At 39.2% G+C, this 23,783-nt stretch overlaps 1 protein-coding gene and 1 non-coding gene across 5 annotated transcripts in view; one reads left to right on the forward strand and one right to left on the reverse strand.

The window, feature by feature from the left end:
* Positions 1 to 3,007: 3,007 nt before the first annotated feature.
* Positions 3,008 to 3,081, reverse strand: TRNAN-GUU (transfer RNA asparagine (anticodon GUU)). Its single transcript has one exon. It is a non-coding gene; the product is annotated as a tRNA-Asn (tRNA).
* Positions 3,082 to 9,506: 6,425 nt separating this feature from the next.
* Positions 9,507 to 23,783, forward strand: part of CASD1 (CAS1 domain containing 1) — a 29,227-nt gene continuing 14,950 nt past the window's right edge. Inside the window, exons 1-7 of one of the 4 annotated variants that reach the window (XM_069006852.1) lie at positions 9,507 to 9,851; positions 15,033 to 15,129; positions 15,606 to 15,726; positions 17,271 to 17,315; positions 19,532 to 19,594; positions 20,774 to 20,818; positions 23,505 to 23,628. In XM_069006852.1, the coding sequence (XP_068862953.1) occupies positions 9,719 to 9,851; positions 15,033 to 15,129; positions 15,606 to 15,726; positions 17,271 to 17,315; positions 19,532 to 19,594; positions 20,774 to 20,818; positions 23,505 to 23,628 (628 nt within the window). In that variant the 5' untranslated portion in view covers positions 9,507 to 9,718. Of the gene's footprint in view, positions 9,852 to 10,208; positions 10,230 to 10,268; positions 10,333 to 10,592; positions 10,668 to 15,032; positions 15,130 to 15,605; positions 15,727 to 17,270; positions 17,316 to 19,531; positions 19,595 to 20,773; positions 20,819 to 23,504; positions 23,629 to 23,783 lie in introns of those variants that run through there. The other 3 variants (XM_069006855.1, XM_069006854.1, XM_069006853.1) reach the window with 3 other exon arrangements.

The following is a 23,783-nucleotide window of genomic DNA, read 5'->3' on the forward strand; positions in this document are numbered from 1 at the left end:
TATATAATAAATTCCAATAACTATTATCAATATCTTACTGTGTTCAAGCTACAGAAATTGGACCTTGAGGTGAAATGAAACTTTTCCCAATTGCCAGTTCGGAAGACAGTGAAACAGCAGAGCAGTTCTCCAGAATTCCCATAGGCGTTGTGCACCACCTACTGACTCACACACTAATTACCAGCCCCTGTTTTTCTAGGGCTTTTGTTCCTGAATTCAATGTCATTCACAGAACCACAAAATACTCTGCGTTGGAAGGGATTTACAAAGCTCATCTAGTCCAACTCTTAAGGAAATGGCCCACAGAGGTATCAAACCCACAACCATGGTGTTATTAGATCTATGCTCTAGCCAACTGAGCTAATCTCAGGGTTGTTATTGTCAAGATCTTCTGTACCAAGAATATCCTAAAGGCTATTTCTTCAAAACATCAGCATCAGAACTCACCCTAAATATGCATAACATATGAGAAGAACACTCATCCAAACAGGAAAGCTCTTGGCAGCAAACTGCAGGCTCACTCAGGGCAGAAAAAAAGACAATAATTAAATTTAGTCTTTTAGTTGTCAGGTTCTATGAATCTGAAATTATCTTCTCTGTGTAGTGGTATAAAGGGCAGGATTTTTTCTTCATTAAATCCTTCCTCCATAATGGCATTAAGTTTTTTCTGGGAAATTTTATTCAAAGGGATTTACCACTACTTTTTGGTTAAGGTATTTAACACCTCGAGGTGTAAGTCACGGATCCCAATATATCCCAGTATATTCTCTACAACAGTGCCTAGAATGTGTGACAAGAGGAGTCACTCAAACACAGCCTGACTTAATTTGGGAAAAATGCTTTCCATTACTGTTTCTAGTTAATAATGAGCTACCTTCTCATTTATTTTCATCTTTCAGCATTTAACAGGGAATAAGACCACTCTAATTCCTCAGTTTGAAAGAACATCCATTGCTATTATGGCTGTCTGTACCTGCCTCTATACCACATTTGCTTTACCACAGTCATCTAAAATTTCAATTCCTACAGAAGCGGCCCATTTTGCCAAAATTATTTGTTCCCCAGATTCTGCAATGAGATCCAAAGGACCTCTGCTTATTCTTCTCAGGAATAGCAAAGATAGCAAACCACACCCATGAAGAGCACCTGCCTCACAGTAGACAAAAAGCAGAATTACAGTTTTGCTTCATTTCTCTCATCTACTTTAATTAGCATATAGATACAAGAGGTTCTTTGAACAATAGGTACAATAGATACAGACAGATACAAGAGGTTCTTTGAACTTTTTCAGTTCCATATGTGATTTTGGAGTACAGTTTCAAATACTTTATTCCATAAAGTTCCTGTAACTTTTGAAACTATTGCTTTAGTTAGTAGTCTCCAATTTTCTGGAGGGATTTAGAGTTAAGGTTAAGAATTCCTTCCCTGTGCAAGACAAGCTGGTGGTCTGACCTTTGGATTAATTGAGTTTGTCTCACACCTTCTTTCTAGGTCTACAGCAATGTTCTTACTTTCTACTTACTCTCTGCTGCAGATTAGGCTAAAAATCCATTCTCTATGTTAACTCTACATAAACACCGTGGAAATTTCATATGCAACAACTCAGTAGCTCTTTTCTGTGGGCTTTGCCTGGACAACTCCTTCACCTCTTTGCCACCCATATGGACAATGCACTGCCCAGACACAATATGAAGACTACTTGCTTTGATTTCTACTGACTCCTTCATCTGTTTCTTAGCATGATTACAAAGTTTAATAGTTTTCTTTTTGTTAAACTCACAGCTTTCTACAACCTGAAGCTCTAAAATTTAGGACAGCATGACTTCTAAAAAAATAGCAGTTTTAAACTCCTTATCTGGTATGATCTGGATTTAGTGTGTTGAAAACCAACTGGGATTTGGATTCCATTTCCAAATTGCTTTGCATGTACCATGAAAACAGATCTGTGGAGACAGAGAGCTCTGTGAGAGAAGGGCAAGTTCATAAAATAGAATCATAGAACAATTGAATTTTAAAGGGTATGCATGGACCTTAAAGTCCATCTAGTCCTGACTGCCCCTGGCAAGGACACCTCCCACTAGACCAGATTGCTCAAGACCTTGTCCAACCTGGCTTTGAACATGGCTGGAGTCGGGGTATCCACAATATTCCTGAGCAACATGTTCCAGTGCCTAACCACCCTCACAGTAAAATATTTCTTCCTTATATCTAAGCTAAATTCTCCCTCTTTCAATTTATACCCATTATTACTTGCCCTATCACTACAGTTCCTGAAAAAGAGTCCACAAGAAAGCTGCTGAAGGATAATGGGCTCCAGTGGTTTCACTGCATACAGATTTGTTTTGGTTTTATGCTTTACAGAAAATCATACACTGTTAGTTAAACCTTTCAGTTCAAGTGTTTTTAAAGCGTAAGAAAAAACAACACATCAAAGAATTAGATCTACCTGCCTGCCATCTGAGCAATTATTAAAGTGTGCCATGCACTGGAGATTTAAAGCTAGAAGCAAAAAACAATAGCTCTCCTGTAGATTCCAACTCAACAGGCTCTTACACAAAATTGCTGGAAATGGCACAACTACTGAGTTACCTGTTAATTCCTAAATGAAAAATCTTTTCTAAGCCTGAGGTGCACAGTAGCCCCTGTTGATATTTTGTAGATACGCATTTACTTTTCAACATCATAAAATAACACAGATCCTTTAGAGCTCACAAGCAACACAACAGAGAAACAAAACAGAGAAACAAACGAAAATGACAGAATGGGGAAGGTTGCAATATCCTGCTAAAATGAAACTATTTCTACACAATTTCATTTTTTAATAACAATGTATAGAAATATTTTAGTCTGTTCCATTGCTGATCCTTCAGCAAACTAGTGTTTAAGTGAACCTGAGGCTAAACAGAGAATTCCAAGTTTCTAAAATTTAAAGAATGGCTAGGTTTGGAAGAGACCTTAAGGTCATCTGGTTCCAATCCCCTGCCATGGCAGAGGAAAAGGAAAAACACGTCCCTGGGTGGGCTTGAACCACCAACCTTTCGGTTAACAGCCGAACGCGCTTACCGATTGCGCCACAGAGACTGCCTTGGCACTGGAATCTTCATAAGAAAAAATAATTTTCCTGCCCAAAATAAATTTATGTTCCTAAAAACATTGATTTCAAGTAGCAGGGATTTAGTGCAGAGATGCTGAAAGAGAACACGGTCATCACATGGCATCTGTATTGCTGGCAGGCAGAAGAAAAGGCTTATAAAGCTGCACAAACACAGCAAAGCTTGGACTGTGGCTGTGTAGGCTTCCAAATGCTGTCTTGTAAATATAAGAATTCTGAATTTTAAGAAGGCACAACTGGGAGCACAAGGGAGAAGCAGAAAGAGGAACAATATGAAACAAAATGTTCATGAAAAAAGAATAACTCAGTTTGACAAGGGACTAACAGTGACTGCCAGTTTCCCTCAACCAGGAGTCAAGAAAAGAGAGGGGAGGGGAAATAGAAAAAACTTATACCTGCATACCAAAAAACTCATCTAAATCAAACATTCTTAACCCTTTACTTTGATGGATACAAAGCTTTGAGGATAAAGTGTAAGCAGATGAAAGAAAAATAATTTGTGCTTGTTCCGGTTTGGCCAAATTTAGAAATATATCCTCTGAGAGAAGGCACAAGCACCCCTTCCCCCCCACGTTCGGGAAAAAATGAATTTTCCTCGAAGGAAAGTGAAGGAGATAAAACTATTTATTTACCAAACACACGGGAAAAGGAAAATAAGGCTAAATAATAAAATGTTTTGCTGTGGAGGAAAAACCTGGGAAAGTGTTAAGAGTCCTCCCTTTGGTCTCCTCGGCGCTGGGGCTTGGGCCAGGGCCAGGCCCTCTGTGCCCGATGAAAAGTCCTCCCAGTGTGCTCTGAGGTTGAAAAGCAGTCCAGTAGCAAAGGGAGAAAATCCAGAATTCCAGAGAAGGAAAAGCAAAGTCCAACTCTCAGTCTCTCTCTCCGGAGAACAAGAAACTGAAACAACTGGCCAAAACTGACTGGAACACAGCAAGCCGGGTGCTTCCTCGCTCCCCTGCCGCAGCTGGGAAAAAAAACCCCTCCTATCCCTGTGTGACCTTGAACAAGCTGCACACTTCCCTGAAAAAGTTTTGCTCAGTTTTTTCCTTTCCCCTCTCAGGCTCAGTTTAGAGGCATAGAAAGACACAGAAATTAATTTCTGGGCATAGGCAGCAATATGGGATACACATCATAAGGTCACCCCAAGACAGTGCTAGTGAGCTGAGCTGGCTCCCAGCCCCTTTCTCAGGACTGGGCAGCTGCACAGCAATGACACTTCCCATGATGCAGAAAGGTGAGGCCCCTTGACTGTCCTTAATGAAAGAGGACAGATGACTTAAATATTTGCTATCTGCCCATTTCCCTTCCCTGTCTTCACCCGATCCATTTTTATTTCAGACCCACAGAGCCTGAAATGAAAACACTATTAAGCCTCATGTTATAGAACAGCAGATGTATTTATCTCTTAGTGATAAAGCTAAATATGGCATTTGTACATGTGATTTCCTAATTACTTCATTTAATATCAGTCTGATTTTAGTACAGACAATTGAGAAACCATTTTTATAAGTGTTACAAAATTAGGAAACTGTAAAAGCAATAATTTGTGATAGAATTCCAAGATCTTACAGGTTTGAGGGCATACTTGTTTCATCATTTGGATGTGGCAGTACTCAGGCCACACTACTTGATTGAACAAGTCCACTGAGAAAAAGACTTCTTACACTTTGTAATCCCTCTTCATTAATGCAATCAAATATTTACAGTATTGGCTACCAGGCATACACATGCAACAGGGAAACTTGATTCTTAGGGAAAAATTTATTACCATTATGAGGCTGAAAACCCAGCAATTAAAATGTCTGATGCCATCATTTGGCAGGTACCTAAAAGTTCCCCAGACAAAAAGTATATACTGAAAATAGTACACTGTCCAGGAATCCATTGGAAATGTAGCTTTATTTCTGGAACTACAATATGACCAGAGCAATCTGGCAATGCTGCACCATTTAAACTAAGAAGTGATATGGTTTGGGGTATGGCAGATCTACTAATTAATTATTCAACACTTAACCTGTTAGTTAATGTAGGGAATATTCTACTTATCATTTAACAAACAGTATGTTCCTTATGAACACATGATCATTTTCCTTATGAAACTTAAAGATTAAAAGTAAGTGATAATTTGTCTTCCAGCTCTGGTGCTTATATTCCTTCCTATATATACTTGTGAAAAATTATACTTTTATAACCACACAAAAACTCAAAATGGAAAATATCACATGAGAATGCCCCACTACTCCTCTGACTGAGAATATTTAAATACCAGCTTTCTGTTATAGCTGACTTTATATACAGCAGTCATTTTATCTTTTTACATGCTCCCAGTCCTTCTGATTACATTGTGCCTTTGCCTGAGGACACAGTAGGTCCAACTCCAGAAGCTACATACGGCTGTAATGTTGTAAACAGGAGAAAGGACATCTCCTGTGAACTCAGTTTATCAGCAAACTCGTACGTACATGCCAGGTTTGACCCGTGAAACAAAGTTCTCCTTCCATTTATGCTGAGCCTGCCAGGCAACGTCAGGAAGCATTAAAAGAAGAATTACCTCATCTAAATTATACCCATGTAAATGACGTCTGTCCAATTTAAATTCATTTCCTAAACTGAACAGAAAGTCACCATTCTTCATGGTAAGTCGTTCACCTTATTCTAACTTACGAGTAAATTACCACCTTACTTGCTCCAGTTCTACAGAGGGAGGGTGATGATTAGTTTAAAATAGATTGGTTCTCTATGAGTGAATGGAATTAGGTGGGATGAACCCCTTTATTCCTGACTGCTATTAAACTGACTCATAGAGGAAATAAAGCAGCCAAAAACCACAGTAATGACAGCATCAGTCATGAGTGACCATACAAAACACCACAGTCTCTTATGAAAATCATTAATCCAGTTAAGCCAAGGCTACACTTGTAGAAAAAAGAAATGTGAAATCCTTCCAGAGGCATTTGACTTTTAATATTCATAGGCATTATCCCACATGCACAACAGTGTCACGTCTCCTCTGCCTCTCAAAGGAAACACTTTTCTCTGGATCTTCTCTCTGTGGCTGCTCTAGGTGTTCCCACTGATGGCCCTTGATGCTTCTGGCAGAGCAAGCAGAAAGCCAACAGGAAGCTGAAGCATTTGCAAACCAAAAGCTGAGGTTTGACTGATCAGAACAGCTAGCAGACTTCTGGTTTGCTTCCAGCACACTTAGTTGATCAGTAGACAAAAAAAAAGTAGGTACACAATTTACAAAGCTGCTTCTAGCTAATACTAGTTCATGGCTGGAGTTGGTTTTATAGGGTACTTAGCAATCCCCAATTAGCCTTTTATATCAGGCCTTTTATATATAGTGGTTTTGGTGTGAATTACTTAGGTATATGTCATGATGCCAAATTCAATTAGCTTGTGAAAAACAGGGAGGAACCTGTTAGAAGCAAGACTACATGCATGCAAACCACTTCCTAACTCATGGCACTTCAGACAAAAGCTTCTGAGTGAATAAAGGGGATCTCAATTATCGAACACCTAAGCAATGTCTGCAAAGAAGCAAGGAAGCAAAAGCAGATGTCTTGCTCACATCCATATAAATATTTAATATACACAGGGGAATTATCTTAATTAAGATGCTCAACCTGTAACAGTATCAGCATGTATTTGTACAGTCCTAAAATAACACAAGTGAAATCCACACATGGAGTTTTCAGGCATTACTGAAGGCTGGTGTTAGGTCATCATGGCAAATGAGGAACGCCCAGGGACTTCCAGCAGTAGGCAGCAGATCCAAAAGAGCCCTCCAAAGGCTGAAGGACAGAATTACTATTTCTAAGGGTTGTAATTTTCTGAGATATCTATAAACAGAGGAATGGTTGTTTTGATAGCATTTTACTTCCTGCTGCTCTTTCAGAGAAAGAAGCTGATTTAGTTGAAGATCCCTGAAATTCTCCACCTTGTTGTGGAGAGTTGAATTCATTTCATGATTTTGAGAATAAAAATTAAAAATTAAATTTCCCTGCTTAAGCATTGCAGCCACCCTGAGAAGCTGAGTCAACACAGGAGCTGTGGCAGAACCCCATGGTTTCTGCATCTACACTGCTTATAGTAATAGCAGTAATTTGGGTAAGTTCTGAGCTGCACTCATGGTCATAAATGCACCTTGCAGACTTGCCAGGTAGCCCTCAAACTTAACATAGTTACACTGCAGAATGAGACAAGCTGAAGTAAATATGTTTCAGTTGGATGAAAAATCTCACTTTTTCATCAACAAATAAACAGATGAAGAAGAGTATCTGTGGTCTTCAATGACTGCAAGAAAGATATATTTCATAAGATTAAGAATTATTAATGAGCAACAGTGCAAGAAGTGACAAAAATATTCTAGCTAGAGAAGATGTTAAAAAATGTTTGAGTTGCTTCTTCAAATGTAAAATGCACGTGAAATGAACACAAAGAAACTGAAGCACTAACAGGAATATTTTAACAAATGAGAAGATTTGTTCACAGAAAGAAGGCTATGAAAATTCTTGTATTTTTGAATGAGGCATGAGCAAAAAATAATGCATCCATGAGAACTTTTCATTTATGGAGCAAAATAATCCCTACTACAACCAGAACTGCGGGGGGGGGGGGGGGGGGGTGGTTTGTTCGGATTTTTGTTGTTGTCATTGTTTTAGTTTGGTTTTGTTGGGGTTTTTCTGGAAAAACATAACCAAGTAACTACCCATCTGTATACTTGGTACCTTTTCTCTCTCTCTCCCTGAGAGAATAAACCTGAGCACTTTAAAATAGTGCTTTTATTATTTAAAAAGAATACTGAGAAAGTGAACAAATCAACAGACAGACTTGAATAGAAAATAAGTATGGGCTATATGTTGGCAGATAGTAAAGACATTGGTTGGATAGAAATGGGATATACATTATATATATAGTAACAGCACACAGCAGAATAATACTTAGAACTTGCATTTTGTACGTACATTACATGATGTTTGCATAATGCTTTAAGTTCATCAGTTTTTCAGATAACGTTTCAAAATAAAGCTTTGTTTGCAATGTGTAGACTTCCTGGGTTTTTTTCAAATGTTTCTCTTCTCTTTTTTCTCCACAAAATTATTTTTTCATGTATTATTAAATGAATAATCAAACTCAATGATTTGCAGAACTTTCAGATTAGGGTTTTTTTGGATGACAGGGAAATGAACGGTTAGTGAAATGAAAATTGGACTTTTTATGTGTTCAAAACCCAGACAATTAATTATTATTATTTACTCATTCAGTTAAAAAAATTTAAAAAGAAAAGGGGGGGACGACGATGACACTCTTTCTGTTGTTGGTTTGTTGTTTTTTTTTTTTTTTTTTTTTGCCAGTCCTAATGAAAAGAGTTCTGCTGGATCTGAGGGAACCTGTCTAGTACAGTATGTACTTCATCATGCACCCAAGGCTTGATGAATGCTCACTCTTTATTTCCCATATTCATTTCCCATCTTCATGTGACTATATACTGCACACATTTCCTAAGTTTTAGATTTGTTTATGCAGTTTATATATGGTTACTTTATTCTGTGGAAATGTCTTTCCCGTGACAACCTGCCCTGCTCCAGGCCTGCCGGGCTTGGTGGCAGCTTCCCAGCCCCATCACTGGTGAGGGATTGGATTCAGAGCCCAGATTTCCTGCCCAGCTCAGGTAGCTGCTTGTGGAGCAGCAGAATTTCCCTTTTGCAAATCTTAGCAAAGTTTGATTTCAGCAATCATTTCATCCATCCCCCAAGCCCAGGTAAATCTGTGGGGGTCGGCCTCTTAATCCAGGCAAATAGCTATAGGATGAGAGGACGCAGTCTTAAGATGCACCACGGTGAGTTTAGGTTGAACATTGGGAAGAATTTCTTCAGGGAAAAGGTGATTAAGGGCTTCCCGGGGATGTCGTGGAGTCACCATGGAAGTGTTCAAGGAAAGCCTGGATGTCTTTCCTTAAACTTAGTGACATGGTCTAATTGACATGGGGGTGTTCGGTCATAGGTTGGACCCGACGATCCCAGGGGTCTTTTCCAACATAATTGATTCTGTGATTCTGTGAGTGTGTCAGCTTGCTTGTACAGTTACCCGCGTTCAGAGGGAGTGAGCGTCTCCCAGACCGGAATGACCATTTCCTTGTCAACACAAGAGTGACAAGTGTTAAAAAATCGCATTATTTGGAAAGAAGCCCTCCCTGTTCAGTGCCAGTTACGGACCGTGTGCGGCACAGACCCTCGCCCAGCTACTCATTCACGGAGCACAGTCCCCACAGGCTCTCCGCCTCGCCGCCGCCCCCTCAGCCGCGGAGCTCGGGCTGAGCGCAGAGGAATCCGGTGGGATCCACCGGGAGCCACCGCATCCCCCCGGCGCCGCGGGGCGGGGAGGCGAGCACTGGGGCCGCCCGCTGGCGGCCGAGGGGAAGCGGCGGCGCTAGGAGAGGGGCGCCGGCCCCGCCCCGGCGGTCGCGGGGTGTGGGGCTGCTCTCGGCCGCGGCGGCGGGGACGGCGGCAGCGGCGGGGTCCGCGTTGGCCGCCGGCGGGGACCCAGTGCTGCCCCGCCGCGCCCGCCCGCCCCATCGCACGCTGTTGTCATGGAGGAGCCAAGATGGCGGCGCTGGCCTACACCGGGGGCAAACGGGAGATCAACTACTACTTCAGCGTGAGGAGCGCCAAGGCGCTGGCGCTGGGCGCCGTCCTGCTCCTCACCGCCTGTCACGCCGCCTCCCGCCGCTACCGAGGTGAGGGGGCGGCCGCGGGCGCTCCGTGGGGGGCCGCTGCTGCCGGGCCGGGGAGGCGGAGCCCCGGTAGAGCCCCGGCGGAGCTCGGGAACCGTGGCCGTGTAGGGAGAGCGGTGGGTCCCTCCGCCCGAGGCAGCCGCGGCGGTGTGGGCAGCGTGGCGCGGCGGCTCGCCAGCTGCCGCGGGACGCGACCCTGGGGGACAGCGGCGGGGACCCGGCCCACGGGGCCCTGCGGGCCCGGCTTGGGGGTCGCCGCAGGCCCCGGCGGTCGGGCGAGGCCCCGCGGAGTGAAAGGGGCGAGTGAGGCTGGCGGGGCTGTGGCGATGCGGTGTTTGCACTGAGAGCGCGCCGCAGCTCCGGGGACCCGGCCTGCGGCAGGTGAAGCTGCAGGGGTAAAGGGTGACTTCTTCCCTGTCACTCGTTCCCGCACGGCATGATTAATGACTAATTGCCTGGAAATTAGTGGTTAAAGTCTTAATTGGTACGAGATTTGGTATATGTTGTTTCACTCTTTGAACCATCGCCTCAAACGTAAAGAAACCAGCCGCTTTGGTGGATGAAGCGAAGTAAAGAGCTGTCTGGTTTCACGTGTTGTCGGTGGCTGTGGACAAGCTCTGGGGACCGAGCGAGCGCAGCTGTGGCCGTGACCGGCTGCGCCCGGGTGCACCTCGGTTACGGGGCGCTGGGAGCTCTGCTCGTTCCTCCTCGCTAGGGCTGCTTTGGCCGTGAAGCAGAGAGTCTTGGCATGATCCGCAAATGCAAATGGAGCTGCTGAAGGAAATATTTACTTGTTTCTGTGTCACGCTAAAAAACGTGGTATGTTTTTGTGGGTAAATTAAAAAGTTGATCTGTAGGGAGGTCATCCAGGCTTTGTTGTAGGACAACTGGTGTCGTGTTCTAACACTTGCTGCCAGCATTCATGGTAAACAAGGCTGAGACAGTTCATTGTAGAAATGGGAAAAGGAGTAGGGATCTTTATGTATACAATTCCCTAGATTTACCCTCTAGCTGGCATGTCAGTAAGTCTGATAAACCGACTAGTATTAAATTGGAAGACATGGAAGCCTTTACTGAATTCTAGAGTAGCTCAAGCATGAGTTAATTGAACTTACCTGTTGTGCAGTGTTCCTTAAGGCACAAGAGAGTCACAAAACTAGACAGGAGGAGAGTGGCAAACTTTTAAAGAGGCGTTGGAAGACTAAGAAAATAGAGACTGCCATATCAAGCAGGTTACAAGGAAAATAATATATGCATAATTTCAGTATATTCTGGGAGAGCTAAGAAAGGGAGTGAGTCTCAGATTGCAAAATGGTGAGAATCTGCTGGCCTTCATGTAAATTGATATGGTCTGTATGAATTGTTACAAACATTTCAAGTTTTTTTGCCTAAGGCTTTTAGTTTCTTGAAGCAATTAGAGGGTAAGGGAGAGGTTTTCCCGTAACTGTTTAAAAGGTAGGAGGATGTGGAGTCATAGTGAAAACAGAGTTCCCAATTTGGGCTTCTGTGAACATACAATGTTCAAAAGAGAAGTTTAGAAAAGGAGGGTGGAAAAATTACAACAGAACTTTTAGGATGGATAAAAGCAGAGGTGCTTTTATCGAAGAGATCATTCTGCAAACCTTCAGTGATATCAAACAGTTGAAATTCAGCAAATGCCACAGTACTTTTGACAATTAATGAAAAAAACAGAGGTTTTCACTGATAGTGCACAGCTAAAGCTGACTGGCACCTCACTTATTCTCAGTGGTGTTGGTCACCCACTCTTAGTAGTGGGATAATAGAACTTGGAAAGCGTGTACAAAAGAGCAGCACAAATGGCAGAAGAATAGAACAGCTTCTCTACGAGAAATAATGAAATTGAATAAAATTCTGTAGCCTGGACAGAAACCTGTTAATGATCTCAAATATTAGGAATTATTGGGGGAAGGTAAATTGATTGTTACTGTGCTGCAACAGAAAACGTATCAACTGAAAAATGAAATTAGCAGGCAATACAGTTAAAGTGATAGCAAGAAAGCACTTTCTTTTCCACACAAGATATTTTATACCAAGATTTTATACCAAAAATATCCCCAAAAGGGTTATTCTAGTTTCCAGAGGGCAGATGAGGTGGGGCTGCAAACAGGTTTGAGGTTGCAGGCTGTGAAAGCCAGGCCATGCCACTGAAGGGATTGCTGTGTTTGTTGTGCCTTTATCCTTTCCCTTTTGTCTGATTGTCATTACATGTTAAGGTTTTATCTAATTTTGGCCTCAGCCATGCAAGTACATGTAATAGATAGGAGCAGCCCAGTGTACTTCCCAGTCAAACTTGCCTTTATAAAATTTGCTTGTTTGAAAAAATGTTGAACTGGGGTTGTGAAAGGTCAGATTCATGTTCAGGAAGACTGTGCTAGGGGTCACCTACAATTTTTTGCAAAAGAATGTGAATTAAGAGAAGGTACAAACTGTCTTTAACTTGTGAAGAGTTAAGTGGATTGAATGTTTACATACTATCCTATGAAGTTAGTGCTGTATGTTTTTCAGTTGTTCTATTTCAAAGGTACAGTCCTAAACCTTTTTGGAAATAAGCTTTTATTTAAAAGTTTGCATTCTTAAAATCAACAGTAGTAGACTCTGTTAAAAATGACATTTTTTATTTTGAATAATAGAGAACAATTGAATTTCCAGCTCTTTGAAAAAGAGAGTATGCTTTTTAGAGAAAGCTTTGGGAAACTTAGTCTGCTCTGATGCTGAATGAAGACTTTGAGATTTCACAATTTCAATGGAATAACCACAATATTGAGGAATGATAAATTAGAATAATGAGCATAATAAACTTCAGAGAAATTATGCACTTTGTATACCTGTAATGTAGTGTATCTAAGTGAGCATAAAAGGGTAATGTGTTGGAAGGATAATTTACACAGCGAAAGAATTTAAAAAGAATGGTCTGTGTTTTGTGTATACAATGGCACTTGGAATTCTTTTTCTCAGATTTTGGGGTTTTTTGGGGGTTGGGCTTTTTGTTGTTTGTTTTTGTTTTGGTTTTTTTTCTTTTAAGATCTCATTGATGGTTAAGATGAAGTTGTGGTGTATTAAAATGAGCATTGTTCTTTGGCTGCTATTTCATCTGCTAAAGCCAGAGTTGAGCATTCCTGGAGGCACTGTCTGGTCTGTAACCTCCAGTTTACTTTCTTGGCTGCTGTTTCAGTTTTGTTTTATTCCCCTCCCTCATCTTCTCCCCCTGTTTTCTACTGTTATGTTTAAAGGAAGATATCAAACATCAGTAATGCTCCTAATGAGTCTCAGGAGCTTTCTAATTATTGCTCAGGGCAATAATGAGATAATCAGTACCTGGAGTTGGGAAAGAAGGCATAATCCCTTGACATGAATTATTGTCTCTATGTTTAAAACATATACCATGTGTGATGTTTAGAATGTTACTTCAGTGAGCATACTGTAGTATGATGGATTGATCTATTTATGGGCAATTATTGTGGTGGGAGTGCCATGGAGTACAGAGACACCAAGCTTGGGTCATGACCTCAAGATAAGGACATCCTCCAGTCTTGAAAACTTGATTGAGAAAGAAGTTATAGCGGTCTACAAATCATGACAGACATAAGTCCAAGCTGCCTTGTCCCATGGAAGAACCAGGGAGTGCCAAGTAAATCTAGTAGAAACCATATTTCAAATAAAGGCAGATGATTCTTCAAGCATCAGCTGTGGATGTAGAAAACTCTTGTAGAAGGATGCTGTGGGTGCTAAAAACTTGAAGACTGCACGTCCAGTTTAGTAAGTCCCTGAAATGAACACAGTTGGGACAATATTAGGCAAGAACGTGATGTTTACTTGCCCTCTTCTTACTCATCTCTGAGCATCTGCTTATGGCCCCTGTTGAAGGTGGAATACCAGGCTAGACTGACCATTGGTCTGACCATGAATAACTGTCCTTATTTTCTTATGCATCTTTCTCAGCAAGTTAATGGATGTCAGAGAGAGTCTGATTAGTCATAGGTATTCTTCTACATGGTTCACTCTTACATCACTTTGATACATCTCCTAGTTGTCATCATCTGCAAAGTGGAGGACTTTATATCAGGAATAACTCTAAGTCACCTCATTATCAAATTCATGTTGCTTTTGATTAGATTGGTTTTTTTATTATTCCTGACAGTTTCGTTTTTTATGCAACTTACTTGAAAGGATAGTTTACATGTAGAGTTTGCTACATGTAGAGTTTGCAAGTTTGAGGATCAGGGAAGTGTGTTGCTTGAAAACCAAAGTATGAGTTGAGTGTAATGAAGTGAAGAAACTGTGAGGTAGGGCAGTGGTACATTGTTTCTGCACGAGCTAGAACAAGTCCCTACCGTTTCATTCACAGCCATTTCACTGTTTGTCAGTGCTTGGAAATGCCAAGTATGACAAAAATGTTGGAGAGCAACTTCTCTTGCAGTGAATGGTGTTCAGTTGTGTTTAGTTATAAGGCAGCAGAATCTGACATGGAGTTGGGAAGATAACAGTCACTGATTTCACAACTGAGATATTTGAAACTTAACATGACCTGAAACATCAGCACCTGTAAAGTGATTAATCTTAATTAGCATAAAACTTATTGACTGGAAAAGATAAATGCAGTTCAGAATGATCAGCAAATTGACATGTAAATATTTTTGGGATTTTTTTTTGCATATTAATCCATGTCACCTGTTCTAAGGTGACCACGTGACCAAATGTCTTAAACAGGGAGATGTAACAGACTTTCTTCCAAATGTTGTGATGAGTTTTGTGTTCTATACAAGATGCTGTGCATGGTGATTCTGTGTAGAAGATTATTTTATTCAACAGTTGTATTCTTTAATTTCATGTTAGCATATTCTGGATAGTAGATTGCAGGGTGGATTGGCAAATTTTAAAGGAAATGCCATTCTAAGTCATAACATCTTTCTGACAGCAGAAGTGGGATCACTAACATTTTGTGACTGGGGCTGGGATTTACAGCACAGTGTTGTATAATAAGTGAAAAAGCAACTTGCAGAAACTTGTACAAGATGTATTTACAATCAGTTAAATTTGTTTACTACTGTTGATTATTTCAATTTCTGTTTTTCAAATATTGTCAGATTGTTTTTTATAACAGCAATGGGGCTATGTTTTACATTTCATGTGTCTGAATTCTAATCTTAATATAACATTTTAAAGGTGGTGATACATGTGAGTATCTTCTGTCCAGTGGGAGATTTCTTGGAGAAAAAGTATGGCAGCCTCACAGTTGTATGATGCATAAGTATAAAAATAGGTAAGGAAACTCATGTCTTCTGTTCCTCTGGAAAGAAGAGTCATTTTTTGACTGCAGCTGTAGTAATTGTAGTGTCATTTCTTGCTCACTTTATTTTATACGTGTCAAATTGCAAGTAAAAATATCCTAAACAAAATTACTGATCACTTTTTTTCACCTCCTAGTAAGAGAAGTTTTGGGGGTTTTTTTGAATTATGCTGTATATTACCATTTTGAGACTATTATATTTGTAGTAGACATAATAGGAAAAACCTGCTTAGTTGTTTGCCTAATCACATTAGCAAGAGAGTTCATTTTCAATTCTGTGCAAATTGCAATAAACTGTTTATTAACTCAGCATGTTTTTAAAAAAATTACCACGCCTTAGAGCTGGATATAATGTTCAGAATAATCTATATAGCTCTGTAGAATTTCAGAATACTTCTTTCTAAGATATATATTTTCTGTAACATTACTGTTACTGTTTTGTTTTACAGTGAAGCAAAAAATTGCCTCGTAGACAAACATGTTGTGTTTATAGGAGATTCTAGAATTCGACAGCTGTTCTATTCATTTATAAAACTCATAAATCCTCAAGTCAAAGAAGAGGGAATTAAGGTAAGATAGCTTATTTTGGTGATTGATTTTTTTGTTTCTTTCTTCCCAATTACCTCATAACTCTTGTCTAAACTTCAGAAAAACAAATTATGCTGTTTGCTGGCCTAGCCATCAGGAAGGAGAAGCACAGAAAGGTCTTTTGAAGAAGAACAAGATTATACCAAAATAATTGTTTGGTTACAGATGAGATAATTATGAATCTGAGAAGAGAACTAGGAAGCTCAGGAGAAAGCTTGCAGCAGCCTGGGAATAAATTAATGAAGCTGACTTGTCCCATGGCAATTTATGCTTCATATTTGGTTTCTTGATGAGAAAATGATTGCTCCTTTGTGTTTCTTTAAATAGTAGTAATTTGTGCCTTATAATTTGTCATTTAAAATGTCAGTTAAATTGCTGATCTAATCTGTTCGTAAAAATCCTTGGGGCAATGACAGATTTCCAGGTCTAACTTGAAGCTGAAACTAAAAATAGCTTCAAGTCTTACCTTCTTCTTGATCACTGATGAAGAGCTGTCTGAGTTTTATAAGGTGAAGTATGTAAACAGCCAGGTGGAAGGAGGAAGAAAAGATATAGCTGTATCATTTGTTGAACGTAATGTTGATTTCTTTTGCTATATCATCCTTCTTGGGCAATATCTTCATAGATGTATGTATATATGTGATGGAAAAACACCTTTCACTTTCAACAGTACATCAGATTTGTCAATTATTTAGTAATCCTGTCACTTAGAAGTGCAAGCTGGCAGCTTGTGCGGCATTCAGCATGCAGTCACTTTCTCTTGTCAAAACAAGATGTTTGATTGATCCCAGAACTCTGTTTTTCCTAGTCAGTTGGTTAGGTCACTCTTGCTGCCCAAAAATAATGGTGAGATGATAGAGTGTTATAATGGATTTTGAGTTGAGAGTATCTTTTGTCAAGTGTTATTGAAATCAAGATCTCAATTTGAAGAAGAGAAGTACACTTGTTCTTATGGACCTGGATTGAAATTAATACTGTATTTAGTAATTTTAAAGGAGGATGGTATATGCATATCTGACCCCTTCCTTTCTGGTTTCTTACAGTTTTCACTCAGAAAATTTAATAATGCATTCTAGATTTTATTTCTGCCTGAGTTTGTTTTCTTTTATTCTTTAACTAAAACTGTGTTGCTTGTGTAAAGGAGATGGGCAGATGAAAAGGAAGGCTGGAGGAAGGCAGTGTAAGAAAAGAAAGAGGAAAAAGGGAAAAGTCATAAGTATTTCTTATGTTGGTAGGCTAAATTTAGGAAAAGATTCAATACCTTTGCAACAGAGTGACCAGAAAGCATTTCAGACTTTGTTGGCTAGATTTCTTCCAGGAAAAATAACTGTTTATTCGAGTAGCTTGTTTTATCAAGAAAGCAACATAAATATTTTGTGTGAGTACACTGACATGTTTATACAAGAAAAATCCTTTCCACTGAAGATAAACCTTTGGGTGAGAGCAAGTTAGCATAGGTATGTAAATATTTTCTTTTCATTCTAAAAGTTTTGCTTAGTTTTTATTGTTTTGGGGTTTTTTGACAGCATGGAAATATCCCATTTGAAGATAAATCTGCTGCAATTAAAGTGGTAAGTTTTTATCTAGTGTTAAACTGCAATCATGTTACTATTTCATACAATGTAATTGAAATTGCAGTCAGAGCTGTAAAGTCAAGGTTAAGACCATCAACATTCTTTGTAAATATTTTATGGATATTTCAGAGTGTATCATAACATACTATATTTTGAGAGAATTTGGCATGGAGTACTTGTATTGTGGCTTAGTTTTGTGCATAAGCTCTGGAACTGTGTATAATTTTTCTTTTTGTCAGGTCTCATAATTTGGCCTTTCCAACAATAGCTTTTGCCAGGAAGTTTACTCTTTTCATGCTGTAAGAATATGTATCTGGGTCTTCCTTGGATTGGTAATTGTAATTACCATTGAGTTTTCTGTGCTATCTCAACAAGTATTCCTTACACTGTTTTTTCATGGAGAAATAAGCACAATGTTGGTTATAATGTGGATATTTAAAAAAAGAAAACAAACAAAGTATTTGAGGCTAGTTTTTCTGAAGGGCTCTGTTCTCCTCTGCCCTGGCAATGGAAATGCTGTCCTCAATAGCTTTCTTTGCTTCCCATGACAGCTATCAGCAGTGCTGGGATTGTGCTAGTCATGTATTTATTTATTCCCTGAAGAAAACTCATTCTCTGTTCACCAAACCAAAGAAGCAGTGTGTTTGCTGAGCTGTCTGAATGTGAATTTTCAGTATTTGTTTGTGTACATGTTTAAGATTTTGGGTACAGAATAACATTTTAGGGTGTAAGCCCATGGCAGTTTAAGCATGTGCTAACCAACTCTGTTGGCCTTCACAGTATGTTCCTGTGTTTGTGCTGTAACTAGCACTGGTAAGCTGTGGAGTGGGTTGTTTCAGGAGTCAGTCAGCCAAAAAGTTACTTTGTTGGATTCAAAAAGTTACTTTTTGTTCAGGTCTGACGTGGCTCATCATGTGGTTATCTGAATGATGGAAAAGATGACACAGAACACAGGACAAAGGGACTGATGCAGTGTGATTTGCATTGAGCTAGCCTGACAGGATCACGTCTTCAAAACTCCTTAAGTCTTGGAAGGTGCCTAACCACCAAGATTTGAGATGGCAGGTCTGGGCTTTTGGGAGATGTCTAGGTAGTTAAGAATATATTCCCAGTCTGCTGCTTCCTTGTTTTGATGAAGTGTTGCTCTTCGACATTATTGGCATGGTAGCTGAATTTCCACATTCAGACTGGCTGTGACCCAGTAATCCATATGTGGAAAATACTTGACCAACAAAAGAAAAAATTACTGGGAACAAGTGGAGAGTTTAATTTTGCCCTTTCTAGTCATCACAGTGACTCTTCTGTCCTTTAGCCACTGCAGAGGACTGCATGGTTGCTCACAGGTTCCACAGCCAAATCAGGAATTGACAGTACTCAAGCGAACTACCAAAATGTAACCATCCAGAGGAGTGTTTCTGCTGATGGTGTTTCAGCATTCTGCGTTACAAAGTTTCCTCACAATAGTTTGTGCACGTGTAGTCCCTGCCATCTCATTTCAACATGTATTTTTAGACTATCCAATAGTGCTGTCCTAAGGAGTAACTAAATGCTAGGAAGTCATGGCTTTAGCTGGGAGACATAATAGCACTAGTCTAGACTGTCCTAGATGAAAGCTGAGCACTGCTCTGGGCATCTAAAAGAATGCTGGTAGGTAATGTGTTTAATAGCCATGACACTATTAGATTTAAACAGCTGATAGTTTATGAAGTTGTAAGGTAAATTGTTAGGTTTGGGTTTTGTTTGAAAATTATTCTTTCATGCTATCAATTGTTTTAAGCTTTGGAACAAAGAAAACCTGCTGGTAAAAATGTGGAAAATAGAGCAAAAAGCAAGTTCTAGCAAGTTATAGATGTGACCTTGGATTTATCCCTGATTGCATTGGAAACCCAAGGACATCCTATTTGGCAGACATTAAAAGATTACCTTCTTGGTGAAATTCCAACTCCTGAACTACAAATAAAAATTTGTTTCTCATGTGGGAAAAGTTTTGAGGGTTTGTTGGCTTTTTCTCCCCTTTTTTTTCTTTGCTTTCTGTTTTCCATGCTGGAGTAAGATGTCAGGCTTTTAATGCTAACTATAAAGAGATCACACTGAGCCAAATGTTTTTCCTTTACAGTTGAATTGATGGCAATTAGTTTGGTTTTTTGCATTTGTTGTTTTAGTCTGCTGATTGTCTTTTAAGCTTGCAGAGAAACTCTTCCTTTATTTTACAGGATTTTCTGTGGTATCCAGAAGTTAATGGCTCTATGAGGCAGCGTATCAAATCTTGGACTGAGGTTTGTTTTAAGAGATCTAAAATTTGACTTCAGAGTAGTGAAAAGGGGATGTTTACTGGTGTATATGTTTCTGGGTATCTCCTGGTCTTCCAAAGATGGTATCACTCGGACCAAAAAAACCCTAAGCAAACTACAAAAACCTACTTCCTAGGAGCAAGTTAATTTATCCTGTTAAGAGCTAAAAGAATTTCAGTCTGGTTTGGCATTTTGCTTCCTCTGTGGCTGCAATGACTCCACTTCAATGTGGCCAAATATTTTGATCCTTACGGGTCTATTCCAGCTTGAGATATACTATGATTCAATGATTTTGTCTATATGATAATTTGAGTGTTTCAGAGTGATGGTCAAAGGTAATTTGCAAAATCAAGAATTCCTTGATTTTATTTGTTTTCAGTATCTCCCTCAATTACTAATTATTTTATATGGTTCAGTTATGATGCAGCTTGTCATGTTATTCTGTATGTAACTCTGACAACAAGTAATATGTTTACAGATTGGCAAATAATTTTTTTCTTGTTTCTTCCTTAGTTGACCTTTCAATAGCCTGGAGTTATTTAGTAGTAGTGCACTGTGATTCTTGTGGGACTATTTTTTTGCTAGCCTATTGATCATTCTTGCATAACACTTTCCATCATGATAGCTGAAGTTATCATTTGGATTTCTTTTTCTGTGGTTTCTACAAAAACTGAGAGCTTCTAGTTTTCCTTGCTATGCCAGGGTAAAACTGGTACTGAGGTGCTCAGGACTGTTTGTTTCTGTATGCTCTTGTGTTTGAGTGCACTGGCCCTTGTCCTTGTCCTACATAGAACTGTCAGACCCCTGGGGTAACAATGGTCAGTGCAACAGCTCTAACAGATGTTTGACAATGCTGAGACTGAGATAAAAAGTTCAATAGTGTTTACTTGATGACCTTAGGAGTAGATGTTTAAAGAGCTTTTAAAGAGAACTTATGCTGCTAAACTGATTGTGATTGTAGATGCTTATTGATACTTCAGGCTTTTGTAGATTCTATTATGTGAAAATTCAGGTATCTGTTCTCTGTAATATATCTGCAGTCTACTCTTTTGTAACCATTAGCTGATGGACAAGTGAGTCACAGTTAATTAAGGTATGAGTCTTAATAATAAGTATAATTTACGAATATTTTCAAATTAATTCCTTTTTATTTTTGTGTCTTAGGGTTCTGTGGCAAAACCTCATATAATTGTAGTAGGAGCTGCCACGGTAAGTTATACATGCATGGGGGATTTTAGTAAAGAAGGAAGTTCTTGTAGGATAACTTTAATATTCTCAAGTTGGTTACATGATCAAGTTGTTAAACCCAGTTTATAATAAAATATGTATTTTCAGTGAATGTGCTGTTACAAAAAGTAGTTTTAAAATATCAGGTGTACTTTATTATAGCTGTGTGATGTACAGTACTTGCTTTTTGTCAGCAATACTGGTTAATAAGCATTAATTTGCTTTAACCAAGCTAATAAAGTTTTTAATTAAAAGCAGATTATTAATTTCAAAAGTTAAATAAAGTATTTGTATACTAACTGAGGTGTATTTTTAATACACCTTTTGCACTCACAAAATTCTACTTTTGAGCATGGCCCGATCTGGGATGGTCTCTTTGACTGCACTTATTTCTTTTATATGTATATATATAGAGAGAGAGAGAGAGAGAGAGGTAAAATTCATAATTTTACATGGATAATTCAACAACCAAACAGATCAGAGTTCTGGAATCTTGTTCCACTGAAAGATTCCACCACGGCTGTGCACTGCAACATCACAGAAAACAGGGCTGACAAGGACCAGAAGAGGTGTCCTAACCCATCAGTTTGTCACCAGGCAGGATAATTTCTACCTGTGTTGCACTTGACAAGAGTCAACCAGTTCTTCAGAACTTCCAGGGATGGAATTCAACAGCCTCCCCTAAGTAGTCTGTTCTAGTAATACAGTCAAGTCAAACAAATGCTCATCTCATTATTTCCACATTTAATGTCCCTTACTTCCATATATTTGGGAATTGGAATTTGAAAGGAATTAGCTATTATATTTTCATACCAGCTGAAATGTAAAAGGGGGGGAGTAATGTGTTGCATTTTAAACAAAATCCTTCAAAAGCAGTTTGGTTCAGAGACATTGAGGCACTCTACCAATCTGGAAATTTCTGGGCGTGCCCATCTAAGGAGGAATTCCCTCAGTTTTAAGGGGAGGCCATGTATGTATGTAGACCTCCACACATTTCCTGAGGGATCAAAAATTCTCCTTTTCCTTTAGTTGAACCCCTAAGTTCCCTTCCTCTGTAGAATCCACACAAATATTTGAGTTTTAGGAATCGTAGTAAGCCTAGAATATCTTTTCTCAGTCTTAGAATGTAGGATGAGTCATTGTATTTCATACAGAAAATACCATTATATATGGATAATGTTCTGGCATGCTGAAGCTCAGGTTGCAAAACTACAGGACACTTGTAGTGAGTATACATACTCATATGTATACATTAGCCGTAGCTTGTTGCCTTTTGTGGACAGCAGGAGATACAAAGTAACAGTATGCAGGGGAGGCTCTGCTCTTTTTAACACTTGTATATTTATACAAAACATTTAATATGATATCCAAAGTTGGACAAAAATAAACATCCCCTATTTTAAGGGACTTCCAAAAAACTAAAAGCTTCAAAAATCAGACACATCAGCAACCTCACCATAGCTGACACTGGTGTGGTAACCTGCCAGTAGATTAAAACTGGTGTGTGCTCTTGGACTTAACAGCATTTTGAAATTTACCTGTCTTTAACCTAGCTCTTGAGTTTGTCTTTGGCCTGGACATGTCTGCCTTAAGATGTCAACTGCATAACAGTTTATAAATAGAAGTTAAGTCTTAAAAGCTGGAGTTCCTCCAGCTCATACAAAAGTCAGTTGCTTGCTTATTTTGGGAAAAGGAGCTTCTCTGAGAATGTCACTACAGTGCTCTGATTCTTAATTCCTGACTTCCTGTTGTATGGAACACTGCTTTAACTAACTGTCTGTTAAATTCTGTTGGTGTTTCAAAAGTAAGTATTTAGCTGCTGGGAGAAACTGCTTCTTTTTTTCCAGTGTGAGTTCTCAGAGCAGCTGTCTGTTATTTGGTTTCATGAAGTATTAATTTATATTGAATAATATTTTCAGGAAGTGCATTAATCAGTGTACTTGTCTTACAATTAAATTTTTATGTAGATATTTAACTAGAGTTCGCTAAATTTAGGCTAATTGTTTTGGTTTTGCTTTTTTTAGTTTTTGCTACATCAGTATAGATACAGTAACTTTAAAAAAATGCTACATCCATTTTTCATACAGTGTGGGAAATAATTTTCAAAAGTTAGGAGGAATTCTTGTGTGGCTGTAGCATTCTCCCTGTCATTTCCTATAGAAGATTAAACCAGAAATTAAAATGGCTTTCTTTCCCCCCGCCCCTTTTTTTTGTCCCAGTGGATATCTGCAAAACAGATGGAAATACTGGAACTTGATACCACCATCAAGTTTTGTTTGTATGCACCTCTTGCTGTGGTCAGTTTTTCTAGGGTAGAATTGACTGAGCTGGCCATGATTTTTCAGTAACAAGACTGGCTTTGCGACTTCATCGTTGGATAAAACCAAGAGACTTTGAATTAAAACATCTCGTGTCATTTAATTTCTGAAAAGCCAAATATACACATAAGTTGAATGTTAAATACTCTGTTTGTAGATGATGTGATTGAATGTAATTATCTGTCTGGATAGCTGCTTGGTCCAAAAGAATTTTTTTTAGCACTTTTGAATAGGACACTGAAGAAATCTAGCTGTATAGAAATAATGAAAAATAGCTACTAATGGAGCAAGGGAATCAATTACGACTCCTCAGACATACAGGTTCTGAATCTATTTCTTTGTTTCTCCAGTGGTCTATCAAGATTCACAATGGCAGCAACGAAGCCCTTGCACAATATAAAATCAATATCACTTCAATTGCACCTCTTTTGGAAAAATTAGCAATAAGTAGTGATGTTTACTGGGTCTTACAAGGTAAAGTAGTGAACAGTAGGTAACAATTTGTGCCGTCACTGTCTGTTGAATCATGATGTTGAAGGATATGGAAAACTTAATCCCTACTGCTTACTTGCAGACTGAAAAAGGTGTTGTTTGAACCTCAGTCTGTCCTTTCTTGCAGTTTTAACTAA

The sequence above is a fragment of the Aphelocoma coerulescens genome, chromosome 2 (genome assembly GCF_041296385.1).
Source record: "Aphelocoma coerulescens isolate FSJ_1873_10779 chromosome 2, UR_Acoe_1.0, whole genome shotgun sequence".
Lineage (NCBI taxonomy): Eukaryota > Metazoa > Chordata > Aves > Passeriformes > Corvidae > Aphelocoma > Aphelocoma coerulescens.